This window comes from Chaetodon trifascialis, chromosome 8 (genome assembly GCF_039877785.1).
Source record: "Chaetodon trifascialis isolate fChaTrf1 chromosome 8, fChaTrf1.hap1, whole genome shotgun sequence".
NCBI classification, from domain to species: Eukaryota; Metazoa; Chordata; class Actinopteri; order Chaetodontiformes; family Chaetodontidae; genus Chaetodon; species Chaetodon trifascialis.
The window spans coordinates 1491845-1505000 of NC_092063.1; the positions used below are offsets into that span (position 1 = coordinate 1491845).

General features: G+C 46.9%; 1 protein-coding gene across 2 annotated transcripts in view; it reads left to right on the forward strand.

Annotated features, from left to right (window-relative positions):
* Positions 1-13064: 13064 nt before the first annotated feature.
* LOC139334987 (PDZ domain-containing protein 4-like) overlaps positions 13065-13156 on the forward strand; it is a 36700-nt gene continuing 36608 nt past the window's right edge. Inside the window, exon 1 of one of the 2 annotated variants that reach the window (XM_070968321.1) lies at positions 13065-13156. This exon is cut by the window's right edge and continues 3 nt beyond it. In XM_070968321.1, the coding sequence (XP_070824422.1) occupies positions 13100-13156 (57 nt within the window). In that variant the 5' untranslated portion in view covers positions 13065-13099. The other variant, XM_070968322.1, reaches the window with a different exon arrangement.

The following is a 13156-nucleotide window of genomic DNA, read 5'->3' on the forward strand; positions in this document are numbered from 1 at the left end:
TACGTCTCTGCCCTCTGAGTTCAGAATTACTGATGTGAAACTGCTCTGAGGTCAGTTTTATGCAGTCCTTTAAGCATGACAGGTGCAGTAACTCCTTTCAGACACAAGGGGGCAGCACCACCATTGAAAGCCCACCTGCAGAGAGCACAGAGCAGAGCTGTGTGATCATTGGATACCTGTGCTCAGTGTTTTCGGCTTCATACTTTTTACTGTCATCCCACAATGCAATGCAGGAAGGAGAAGTTGGTGTGGCCATCAACAAAGCTTTTTTTTATTCATGCAACATTTTATTCATGACTTCCAGGAAAGACTCACATCTCCCGCCTCTCTGTGCCGGACATCTTTTCGTTCTTTCAGTGTGTCTGAACAACCACAAACTGTTCCGCGTCTTCCACAGCCAGTCAAGAGGCTTTAAAGTGAGAGAGCAGGAAAACCACGGCTGAAGCCTCCGTCTGTCCAATCCACAGCCAGTCTGTCCTCAGGTCTGCTGTCACTGTCCTCAGAAGCAGCTGAGAGGATGACAAGAGGACCAACTGTCGTCATGAGCATCAAAACAGAACAAACGTTAAAAGGTAAGAATCAAGAGGGTGAACAAAAGGAGGCGTTATCCATATCTGAACAGAGCAGCGTGGATTAAAAAACAGCTTTAAATGAAGAAATCCAGCATGTCTCCTTGTGAAGAGCTTCGATTCACCTGAACGTAACCATAAAAACACTGAATGGCCCTTTAATCTGAGTGTCTGAGGGCTGACATCACACTGAGAACGTGCTGCTGAGGCCTGAGGCAGAATTTTCTGTGAGATGAAAAAGAGACGGACATCAAAATGCTTCAGTCGAAGAAGCTGCTCTTTGAATCAGCTGATTCTGTCCTCAGACCTGTTAGAGCACCAATCAGGGACGTCGGTGTTTCACCGCAGACTCGTTAACCTCAGGTCAAACATCAGCAGGCTGCAGCTGATTTCTGTCCAGCACAATAATGAACCCTCTCAAAGCTGAGCAGGCTGCTGAAAGTCACAGCACTGCAAGTGTTTTTTAATTGGTCCTTTACAGTCACGTGACCTTAAATTCAGCCAGAGGGCAGGAAGTGAAAACTGCAACGGACAAGATGAAGGCGAGTTCTAAGATGAAGTTGTGAGAGAAAGGCAGAAACAGAACATCAGATCAGATGCTGGATGTGACTCTTTCGTTATGAAGCGATTTTTCACCTGAACTGAAAGTTTTGCTGCTGTTGAGTCTGCAGATAAAACAACTCGAGAAAACAAATGAAAGGAATTAAAAGCAGACAAAAGTTTCCTGTTAGCGGTCGGTACCAAAGTGCTCCGGATGACTGTCGATCGGTTTGTTCAACGGTTCGTAGCTTTGATCGTCCTGTGGATTCACCGAGCAGCAAACATCGTTCACGCCGTGGTGCTGAGCGATGTTTACGTTACGGTCGTTTGCTCGTTAACGCTGAAATGTCGTTAAAGACTTGGATTGTCGCGAAACAAGACAGAGTACGTTATTTACGTTCATCTGTCTTATGTGAAACCATTAATGTTGACTGAACAAGTGTTTGTTGTGTTGTTTGTAGCTGTTACCTTAAGTCCATCACCACAGATTTAAAACATTAGCTAATGTTACAACGTTTTCCACCATCAGCCGACATTTTACTCAAACGTTTTTCACTCTTATGAACGACAACTTTTGGTACTCAAGAAAAGCTCCTCATGGTTTCTTGGTTTGATTGATTTTACCAACCGTAAACACAAAACATCAGCATTTTCAGTGTGTGTTATCGTGCTTCCTGTGCGTAAAATCACTTCCTGCCCTCCATCTGCAGCTCACACCACAACAAAAGAGCAACGTGACGTCAACAAACAAACAACATTTTCATTTTATCCAAAAGTATTCACTGATCTGACAAACACGTGTATCACAGCCTGAGAGACGGTCGTCCTCAGTGAGCCTCGCTGCTGCACACACACCATGAACACACACGCTGACTCAGTCGCACACACAAACACTCACCGCAGCACCAAACCTAGATTCATCCGCCGCTGAAAATAGTCCCCAAGGGATGCACTGCTTAGTTTTTACACTGCTGCACACCACACACACACACACACACACACACACACACACACACACACACACACACACACACACACACAGAGGTATTTATGCAGCTGGCTCCAGTAGTCTTTTATTAAATGTCACTCAGGAAATGGTGTAAAGATCAGTGAACTGTTTGTATTCCACTGTAAAGCTTTCCTTCAGGACGACCAGAGTCTTTAACGGCGTCTCTTTCCGTCTCTCTGCTCACCTCTCTGTGACCCTGCTTTCATTTTCACAGGTTATAGATCTGCAGACACCAGGAGGACAATTAAGAAGATTTACTCCTGTCAACCGTAAAGTGGCAGTGAGCAACAATCACAATGCAAAAGCCTCAGACTCTCTGCAGGGACACACATCTGTGTTTGAGCGTCCCCTCTCTGAGATGTCTCTCTGAAGCATAATATGGACCTGTCCCAGCTCCCTCTGTGTCCCTCAGTGCTGTCCATGTTCTCAAGGTGACGTCTGTGCAGACAGTCGAGGACAACGGTAGGTTTGGACAGACGGGCCTGATGACCCACTGATGTCAGCACACCGATCAGCTGTCCCCTCCTCCGTGTCCTCCATGGTTCATATTTCAAACATTATATTTTCATGTGTCTTTCAAGCCCTTCATTTTCAGCCAATCAGACGCTAACGCTGCACGGTGAAAATGTCCTCACTGCCACTGAGAAGACAAACTTTCTAAAGACGTCTCACTTTCCACAAAATGCCCTCACTTTTCTAAAATATCTTCATAAAACTCTTAAAATGTCCCCTCGCCGTCCTCTCTGTCCTTGCTTTGCAAAAATGTCCTCACATTTCAAATTTGTCCTCTCTGTCTCTGACTGAAACTCACACATACAAACGTGTGGAGACGAGCGAGGAGACGTGAGATCAAAAAAGGTCTTTTCACTCCAGCTTATCTTTTGTTTTATTCTTGAATAAATCACGTGAGTCTCTGAATGCGTTTTGTTTGGAAAACAAATCAAAAGATTAATTGAATTGATTGAAGGAGACGAATCAGATTTAATATGTTTTCTGTCTGATTGAAAAAGTCCAAACGTCTCCAGAATGAAAATAAGCAGATGAACTGATACAGTAGCTTCTTTCACCTCCTCCCCTCTGCTCCTCCTCCAGCCTCACCTCTTCCTCTCCTCCTCGTATCGCTTTCAGCAGGTTTATTCTCCTTTAAGCTTTTCGTTGCTCTTTTCTTTTTTCCATCCTCTCGTTCGACTCCTCTCACCTCCTCTTCGATCACCTCCTCATGCTTCCTGTCGGCTTTACCGTCTCTACCGCTCTTCATCCTCTCTCCTTCCTCCCATTATGTTCCTATTGTCACACTCTCGAGCGTGCTGGAAGCAACGCTATCACCAGAAGCTAAAGTCCATCAACCACCTCAGCTGACTTCCTGCACGCCGCAGTGAGCAGACTTGTTAGCCTGTTTGCTAACAGGACAAACAGTTATCACAGATTATTGAGGAGAGACATTTTCAACATTGATTTCTGTCTCAGGAATGACTTTCAGCCAGCTCTCCATCCAAATTTTATGCCCATTTTTACCCAGTTTTGAGAAAGACTGGAAATGAATGTGTGTTTCCATCCACAGTTGTTATCTGGCTGATAAACGGTCGGCGATGACGAGGACGCAACAAGAAGACGTCATGAAAAGAGCTCCAATCAAAGCTCAAATGCTGGAAAATAATGTAGAAAACACGGTGGAAATATGTCATTTCTGTTAGTTTCACATATCAGTGAGGGTGACAGTCTCCTCATCGCGTCCATGTACATGGAGCTGAAGCTTCATTGGATGTTTAAGTCACATGTTTCCTGTACGTCGTCGCACTTTGCTTTTATCAACAAACAACTTTTCCATGCGAGCCAAGAGTTCCTTTGCAACATTGTGACATTTTGTTTTTCACATTTTTGGTATTTCCAAATTAAGATGTAGTGTGTTTGTGTGTCGTATCAGTCAGAGCACCAGTTAGTGAAGTTCAGGCTTTTCCTCTGTGGGAGACGACAGCGATCAAAGACGATCCCGCTCAGCGAAATCTGGCTCTTATAAATAACACTGCTCTGAAGTCCTGTTTACGCTCCTCCGTCACCTCCCTGTAATTGCTTGTCAAAACCCACAGCCCATATCTATGTGTGTGTGTGTGTGTGTGTGTGTGTGTGTGTGTGATTTAAAGGCAGACACTCCAGTCTGCTGCTGTTGAACTACCACCCTGTCAACAAACCCCCAGATGTGTCCCTGCACGTCTGTATGCAGTATGTAGCTCATGTGTGTATTTGATGATGATGTCTGTACTGTGTGTGTGTGTTTGTGTGTGTGTGTGTGTGTGTGTGTGTGTGTGTGTGTGTGAGAGAGAGAGCGACCTCTGACCTCCAGCATGTGGACCAGGCTGTAGATTGCTGAAGCTTTCAGATTGTCAGCATGTGAAGATTACAGCCTGCGTATGTCCTGCAGGCCATTAATGTGTCTCCAGACACACACACACACACACACACACACACACACACACACACACACACACACACACACACACACACACACACACACACACGCTCTCTCTCTCTCTCTCTCTCTCTCCCTCTCTCTCTCATCATGCGCTTCGGGGAAAATGGATTTCAAAATGTCAGAAATGAATAAAGGAGAGCGACATGAAAATGTGTGTGAGCGCCTCAGTGCTGATCCAGGACCAGTAACACAGATCACGCTGCAGTCACACTGATGTCCTGTGATGTCCTCTGGGTTTCTTTATGGTCTCAGACATGCAGTAGAAATCCAGGACAAGCCTCTTGAGCAGTTTAACTCAGCCTCCAACAAAGATCATTATCAGTTGTGATCAATAATCTATCACCGTCCTCTGCGACTGTCTCCTGTGGTGTTCCTCAAGGCTCCATCCTCGGGCCCTTTTTACTTTCATTTTACTGCCTGCGCTTCATTTTGTTTTTTGAGAATTGACCGTCCTTGATTGCTGCTACGCTGACGATGTGCAGCTTTACATCTTCAGCGACTTTTCAGCCAAAAATGCTCTTCAGCTAATTATTAAACAACATTTTAAAATTCTCTGTAAAGCACCTGCTGTTCACACGTCTCTCTGGGACCGTCTTCATAGTATTTCATGGCTGAAGCACCTGAGGAGGTTTTGTCTGTTAAGTGAATTAAATTCAGCTGAAAACAAAGTCCGTTATGTGTTTTCTTGCTTGTTACGTGATGATTTAAAGGCTCTTTTCTGCTTCAGGAAGGGAGTCTGTCTTCTTCACACTGTGAGCAGTTCTGTAGCAGTAGTAGAAACTGCAGTACTGGGAGTACTATAATTTCTCTGGAGTACTTTTGACAAATAGCCATATGATGGCTACAACATGCGTATGTGTTCTGTATGATGGATGCTTAAGGGAACATCTCACACACACACACACACATGCACACACACACACACACACACGCACACACACACACACACAGTGTATATGCTAAAGTGACAAAGATAAATGGATGTTTGGGCAGCAGACTCGCATGAACACACACATCAACAGAGAGTTTCAGTCAACAGCAGACACACAAGCTCTCTGTGTGTGTGTGTGTGTGTGTGTGTGTGTGTGTGTGTGTGTGTTAAAAAATTGTGTTTGTTTGTGTATTTTACTTTATCTGTGTTTGAGCATCTGAACCTGCGTGTCTGTGTGTGTGTGTGTGTGTGTGTGTGTGTGTGTGTGTGTGTGTGTGTGTGTGTGTGTGGCAGGCGGCTGTGACAGTGTTGACACTGCAGAGGCATCCCTCTCTCTCCGTGTCGGTGTAATTACTGTGTTGAGCTGATAAACTGCTCTCACAGGGCTCACCGTCAGCAGGGAGGATGAGGAGGAGCAGATGAAGATGGGAGGAGGAGGAGGAGGAGGAGGAGGGGGAGGGCAGGATGGATAGAAGGAAGGGGAAAGAGAGGCGATGATGGGGTTGAATGATGGGAATCACGAGGAAATAAAAGGAGAATGTGACAAATGAGCAGAGGAGGACAAGGCGAGAAGGAGATCACAAAGAAGAGGAGAAGAAAAGAGTGAGGGGAGAGGAGGAGCATTACAGAGGAGATGCATGGCTGGAGGAGAGACTGCAGAGACACAAAGGCTTAGAATTGAGTGGAGGGGAAGACGAGAGGTAAATATGGAGAGGGGGAGGAGGACAAAAGGAGAGAGAGGAGGCGAGAGGAAGGAGAATTAATGACTGGAGGAGGAGAAGATGAGGAGAGGGGAGGTGTATTGATTCAGAGCTCTGACAGCAGGGATGTATTTCATTTCAATAGAGTCACACCATAAATACACACGCACACACACAGCGGCCTCATGCTAACAGGCTAACAGCTCTGTGAGGCTGCGCTTTGAGCTAAATGCTAACGTCAACACGCTAACATGCTGATCAGGTGTGATGTTTACAGGTGCAGCGTTAAATAGCCTGCAGGAGGCAGTGGAGGAGACGTCACGAGGATTCATCCTCTGGGCATCATGAATATTCAAACAAAGGTTGAATACATATTTTTTTCAATATTCAGGCTCATCATGACATGAACGAGCAGCGAGGATGAATTCATGAAGCTCTCACCTGTTCTTATCCTCTAATCATCGAGCTGTGCAGCCTCAGTGCCCGGTGCGATCAGCTTCAACTGCTAATCGCATTCATTAAAAATCAATATTTCCTGTTGTGGCTGTGTGATGAGATCAGAGAGTCGATGGTGCTGCTGGTGGAGTCGCTCTCCTCACAGAGACGTTCAGCGTTTGACACGTGACGCGCTGCTGGCCTTCACGCACATTTAGCATTTATGAGCAGCCATTAAAAAACACACAGATTCGTTTAAACACACGTCGTCAGTTTGTTGGCTTCATTTTCACGTGTTCATGTGTGTTAATGTGTCAGTAATTCATAAACATCAACATGTGTGTGTGTGTGTGTGTGTGTGTGTGTGTGTGTGTGTGTGTCAATTAAATTAGATTCATATAAATGTCAGCAGGGTTCATTTATCAGGAGGCAAATGAGCTTTGAAACACACACACGCACACACGCACAGTAACATTGTGTGTGTGTGTGTGTGTGTGTGTGTGTGTGTTACGTTAAGCTAACACAGAGCTCAGAATGGACAGACATGAACAGGAAATGGAAACATTCGCTTCACAGTGTTTTCTTCTCGTGGTTTTAATTTGACACGTGCAGCTGAGGCCGAATAATAAAAACCATGCTGCGATGCTGTTAAAGCGGTTTTACTGTTGCTTTACGGGTCGCAGAGCTAAAAATGGAAAGTTTGTCCTGGGCGTGGAGCCAGATGCAGACAGGGAGGGTCTGCAGGGTTCATCCTGTGCAGAGCATGAACGTCACTGATGAAGGCTTGGTCCATATTTCATGGAAGGAAGTGGAACATCTGGCCTGTTGGCGGCGCTACAGGAAGCATGGATGAGTCATGGTGATCATGGTTAAAAACATGAGCTTCTCCGGCGTCTTCCTCTGCGTCCCTCACTACATGTCCTCCAATCATCATCAGACTTCATCACAACAACATGTCTGAAACGTGTTGCATGAACAAACCTGGACCAGGAGCAGCTTCTGTAGGACATGTGTCTGCTGCTGGAGGACACGCGTCTTCGTCCTCACTCCAGTTCTGCTGGTTTCTGGTCTCTGGGGATGAAAGACTCACCTTCCTCAGCAGGAGGAAGAGTCCAGACAGACGCTCAAACATTCCTGCTGCTCTCAGGTGTTAACGTTTTGGAGATGAGAAGTTTCCTCTGACAGCTGTGAGATGCAGATGTGGGCGACAGTCTGCGTGTGTTCTGAGCCGTGAAGAAGACGTGTTTACACATGTGAAAGCTGAGGAAGACGAGTGTCACAGAGATGAATGAACTGCTGAAGAACAATGAGGAGAAAGAGACAGACGGGAGGGGAGGAGGCGAGCAGGGACTCAGAGCAGGTGGGAGGGAGAAGCGGAGGAGGCGGAGGCGGAGGATGAGGAGGAGGCGGAGGATGAGGAGGAGGCGGAGGAGGGAAAATTAATTGCCGGCTGCAGGTTATTGGCTGCCTGCGCTGCCGCGGAGCTGCTGTTGTTCCAGCGCGGGGAGGATGCTGCAGAAGAAGAGAGAGCGGCGAGCTGCAGGTCCGTCTGCTGATCCCTGATCCACCGCCGGCTCGTTTCAGCCCAACATCGTCTGCGAAGAGGCGGAAACGCTGCATCTGTGATTATCCTGAAGGAAGGACAGCAGGAGCAGGAGGAGGAGGAGGAGGAGGAGGAGGAGGGACGCCGGTAGGGAAGCTTTGCCCAGACGAGGATCGCCTTCTGTGGGAGGACGCGGAGGCTGATTCCCTGAGGAAATCAAGGAGTGGATGGACCCTGAAACATCTGGAAAGGTGCGACCTGAACATCTGTAAAAGCAGATTTTCTGTCACTTGTTTCTGACACTTTGCTCTGAGCATCATCCAGCGTGAGATGTGAGTGCAGCTTCACCTTCTCTGGGTTCAGAAGCCAAAGCAGTCACTTCTGGAAACGATCAGCTAACGCTTTCCTTTAATCACCTGTTTATTTGCAAATAATTTTTTTAAATTTATTGATTGATTTAAAAACAAAAAAGGCAGAAAATACGAGATTTGTCTTTCAAAATTCAAGGTTGAACTTGTTTTGCCCAAAACTCAGGAAGAAAAGAAAAGCAGTAAATCCTGAAAACAGAAACTGGACGAATGGGTTTTTGGCTTTTTCAGTAAAAAAAAAAAAAAAAAAAAAAAAAATTGTTTCAAAATTGTACAAATTCCTAAAACTGCCCAGAAATCTGGCAAAAATAAAAGCAAACCTGAGAAAATCTGAGAAACAGAATTTGGTTCCGTAGAAACTCGTCTCTCTGCTTTCAGATCGTTCGATCGCCGAGCTGATCGATCGTTTCAGCTCTGTTGGAAACAGATTTCTTCACCTGGTGGAGATTCTGCGTTTGTGAAGGATCAGCTTCGCCTTCATCAGCTTCTGGAGGGAAAACCTGTGAAATCTGAATGAAAGTCTGACAAATAAATGAATGTTTGGCTGCTTAAAGACATCTGTTCAGCAGAGAAGTGCAGAGACTCATGGACAGGAGACAGGGACATGAAAGACAAGGGTTTTAACTGTAAAGACTGGCAGAGGGGATGCAGGTCTGCAGAAGGCTGGACCAGAACCAGAAAGCAGAAAGCAGAGCAGACAGGAGCCACAGGGACACGCAGCAGGTTACATTTAGCTGAAAGTGTGTGGAGCAAACCTGTCCAGTAAAACCAGTAAGAATCTCTTTGTCTGTGTTTGTGTGTCCAGGAGCGAGACTAAGCAGAGGAGATGGAGGGATGAAGGAGGGAGAGCGGGAGAGGAAGGGCCGACGGTCGGAGCATCCAGCTCTCCTCAGTAAACACCTCGGTCTGACTTCCACTCCGGAGGAGGAAGAGGAGGATTGTGGGGAATGACATGGAGAATAAAGTGAACTGTTCACCGCTGATGTTTTCTGAAACAAAACCGACCTTCACATCTCTGGATTATCGGTCCTGAAGGAGGATTTTCACGGTCAGTGCCAGAGACGAAGGACATTTCTTCAGGGATTGTCGTGCTGTTTGCATCGCGGCCTCTGTGGGAAGTCCAGCGTGCACGTTTGGACAGAAGACGACACTTTCTGAGCACCAGCGAGTCAAGAAAAGCCCACTGGAGCTTTGGATTTGAAGGTCCAGGACGATCCTCTGAACCTTCCTCTTTTCCTCCATCTCATCGTCTTTTTGTTTCATGTTTTCTCCACATGCACCGTTTCTGTGCTGCTGACACATCCTGAGCAGGACTGCGGCGTTGAAGGCAGGTGTTGATGGCAGGTAACGGCTGCAGAGGCGGAGCTGGCTCATAGCAGCAGATAAGTGACGCTCAGCGGCGGCAGCAGCGGGTAACACAGGCTGACGGCGCCGCTGTTTCTGCAGAGCGTCGGCGCGTCTGCCATCGTTCTGCAGGCGTTCCATCTCATCTGTGGGCGAGGTGGGCGGTTATAACAGCGGGGGGGGGGGACCCTGCAAAGCCTCAACACTGACTCACTGAAGCAACAAAGCTCAGAGGAGAAAGTGAAGCTTCAGTGGCTCAACAGCAGCGATTTCCCATCAGCCTTTTCTCATTCACAGCAGCAGTAAACAGGCCAGAGAGGAGCGTCAGCTGAACCTCTGAGCGTCAAACCGATCGATGGTCCTCAACCACTCACACAGGACGTCTGCGACCGAAGAGGGGACGAGACAAACGTCTTCACGGGCTCATGCAAAGAAAATCCAAAAAGATGAAGTCATAGAAGCAGCGGAGACATCTGGAGCTGAGAGAGGACGTAAACCGCTGAACCGACTTGAACCTGCTCTGACACAAACAGTTCAGGGACCGTTGGACGTAACGTGTCCTGTTGTCTTTAAGCACAAGTCCAGTTTTTTACCGACGACGTTCAGGCGCTGAAACACGAAGCACAAACTGTTTTTAGCTCTGCAGGCGCTCAGAGTTTGATAGACCAGCAGATCGATTATAAAAGCACAAACTGTTGGAAGAATCAAACAGATTCAGGTGCTAAAAATCCAGATTTTCTCTTCACAGAGGAGTTTGTCTACAGCCGTGTTCAGTTTTCATTTATCACAAAGTGCATTTTTATACGACTGTTCATGATCTCAAAAACGCTTTTGTATGAATTCAAAGCACAGAAGCAAGAAGCCGACATTAACAACCAACCCGTGAACTCCATCAACAACAGAGTTTACACACCATTTAACATCAGCTCAGAAACAAGCGTTTGAGTTTGAGCCGTTTGACGTGAAGTTCAGAAACAGACGTGTGACGCTTCAGGTGCTGCAGACTCATCTGTTCCTGATGCTTCAGCCTTCTCTCGTCCGTCGTTTAAAGACTCGTCGATGTTCAGATGAATTATTGAACTCGCGTGAAAAGGAGGACTTCTCCTCCTCTTCTGCTTCATGTCTTATTCATCGTCAGCGGCCTCATTGAAACAAACCTCAGAGGCGGAAAACTCAACATCTGACTGCAGATGTTTAAGTGTTTGTGAAGATCATCGAAGAAGCTCCACAGCTGGTTTAACTGCGGTGCTGTGACTCACTCAGAGACATTTTATCGAAAGACATCAGGCACTGAGACAGAGACAGAGATGACACTGCATCGTGAAGACAGAGTAGGAGCTCAAAATGTGGACATTTGGACAGTTTTAGGTTTTATTTTGCTTTGTCCAACATCCAAAGAGCAGCTGTCAAATGTGTTTAAAAACCACAAAGGTTAGATTTCATATTTTATACGATTTCACCCTGAAAATCTCTCTTTTCTTTGTCTTCTTGAGCTGCAGTCTTCAGACAAACTGGACAGCTGGACGCCTCAAGACAACTTAACATGAGACATATTTGACTTAACGTCCATCACTGGAATCACTTCAGAGCACAAGTGTCCTAAAAATCAGTGTTCACACACACACGCACACACACACGCACGCACACACACACACACACACACACACACACACACACACACACACACACACACACACACACACACACACACACACACACACACACACACACACACACACACGCGCACACTTACAGAAAGGTCAGAGTGAACAGTCTGAAGATGGACCTCAAACACACACAAGGCGACACCTTCTGGAAGCACACACACACACCTTCAGGGAGCACACACACCTTCAGAGAGCACACACACCTTTGAGAAGCACACACACACACACACACCTTCAGAGAGCACACACACCTTTGAGAAGCACACACACACACACACACCTTCAGAGAGCACACACACCTTTGAGAAGCACACACACACACACCTTCAGGGAGCACACACACACCTTCAGAGAGCACACACACCTTTGAGAAGCACACACACACACACCTTCAGGGAGCACACACACATCTTCAGAGAGCACACACACCTTTGAGAAGCACACACACACACACCTTCAGGGAGCACACACACCTTTGAGAAGCACACACACACACCTTCAGGGAGCACACACACCTTCACCGTCCTCTCCAGAGCCCCCACTCCTCCCTCTTCGTCCCTCCATCCTCCTCATCAGCGACAGTTAACAGTTTGTTTTCTGGGACACAAACAAACGTTTGATGCACAAACTCTTCATCATCCCCTCCTCCTCCTCCTCTTCCTCCCCTGCAGGGCTGAAACAATCTGCCGTGCGTGAATGAAAATTAATTTTTCACCGTGATGAAAAGACACATCGTCTCGCCTCCTCGCCGCCAGCGGGACGGCAGATGAAAGCTGTTGACTGCGTCCTCTTCATGAGGAACCCAACAGTGTCCTGCGTCTTTTGTCCCCCTGTTTCATCATCGTGTTTGACTGCCAGCACAAGACGTTAAGACGCAGGTGGCTTTTGTCCTCAGAGTGACAGCAGAGGAGACGAGGTGACCTCAGCTTGACAGTCAGCACAGAGACAGAAGACATTTGAGAGACAAAGCTTCTGTGTTTGTTAATGGGGGACGTGAAGCGGCCTCACTTTTTCTGTGGAAACCTGAATCTGTAGTTCTCCACTTTTGTGCCAAAAACGCTAAAAACTGACTGAAAATGGACTTTTATTGGATTTCTCTTTTTGCAGAAGAAACGCTGAAGCTGCTCCGTCAAAAGGAGCTCTGATGTGTTTTAACAGCTGAAGTCTCACCTGGACTCTGAGGATTCATGATCACGAGTCTTCTTACCTGAAGGATCTTCGTCAGGAGGGATCACAGGTGTCACCAACACGTCATGATGGCTGTAGACTTTTTGTTCAGCTGAGTTTATCGTATCTTTGGACATAAGAATCTTGAGAAAAAAGAGCTTTTTGAGCCTTGTTGTGGGCCAAAGGTCAGCGGCTGATAAACAGACAAACAACTGAGAAAACACAGCGAGGACACACCGGAGGACATTTGGCGGTTTGAGGACAGACGGACAGAGCGTCAGTTGTTCACTGAGGGACATCTGGAGACAAGGGACAGACGAGACAGACGGGAGATCAGGACGAGTCAGACGTCATCATGGGCTGCAACATGTGTGTGGTCAAACGTCCGGAGGAGCAGTACAGGATCATGTTC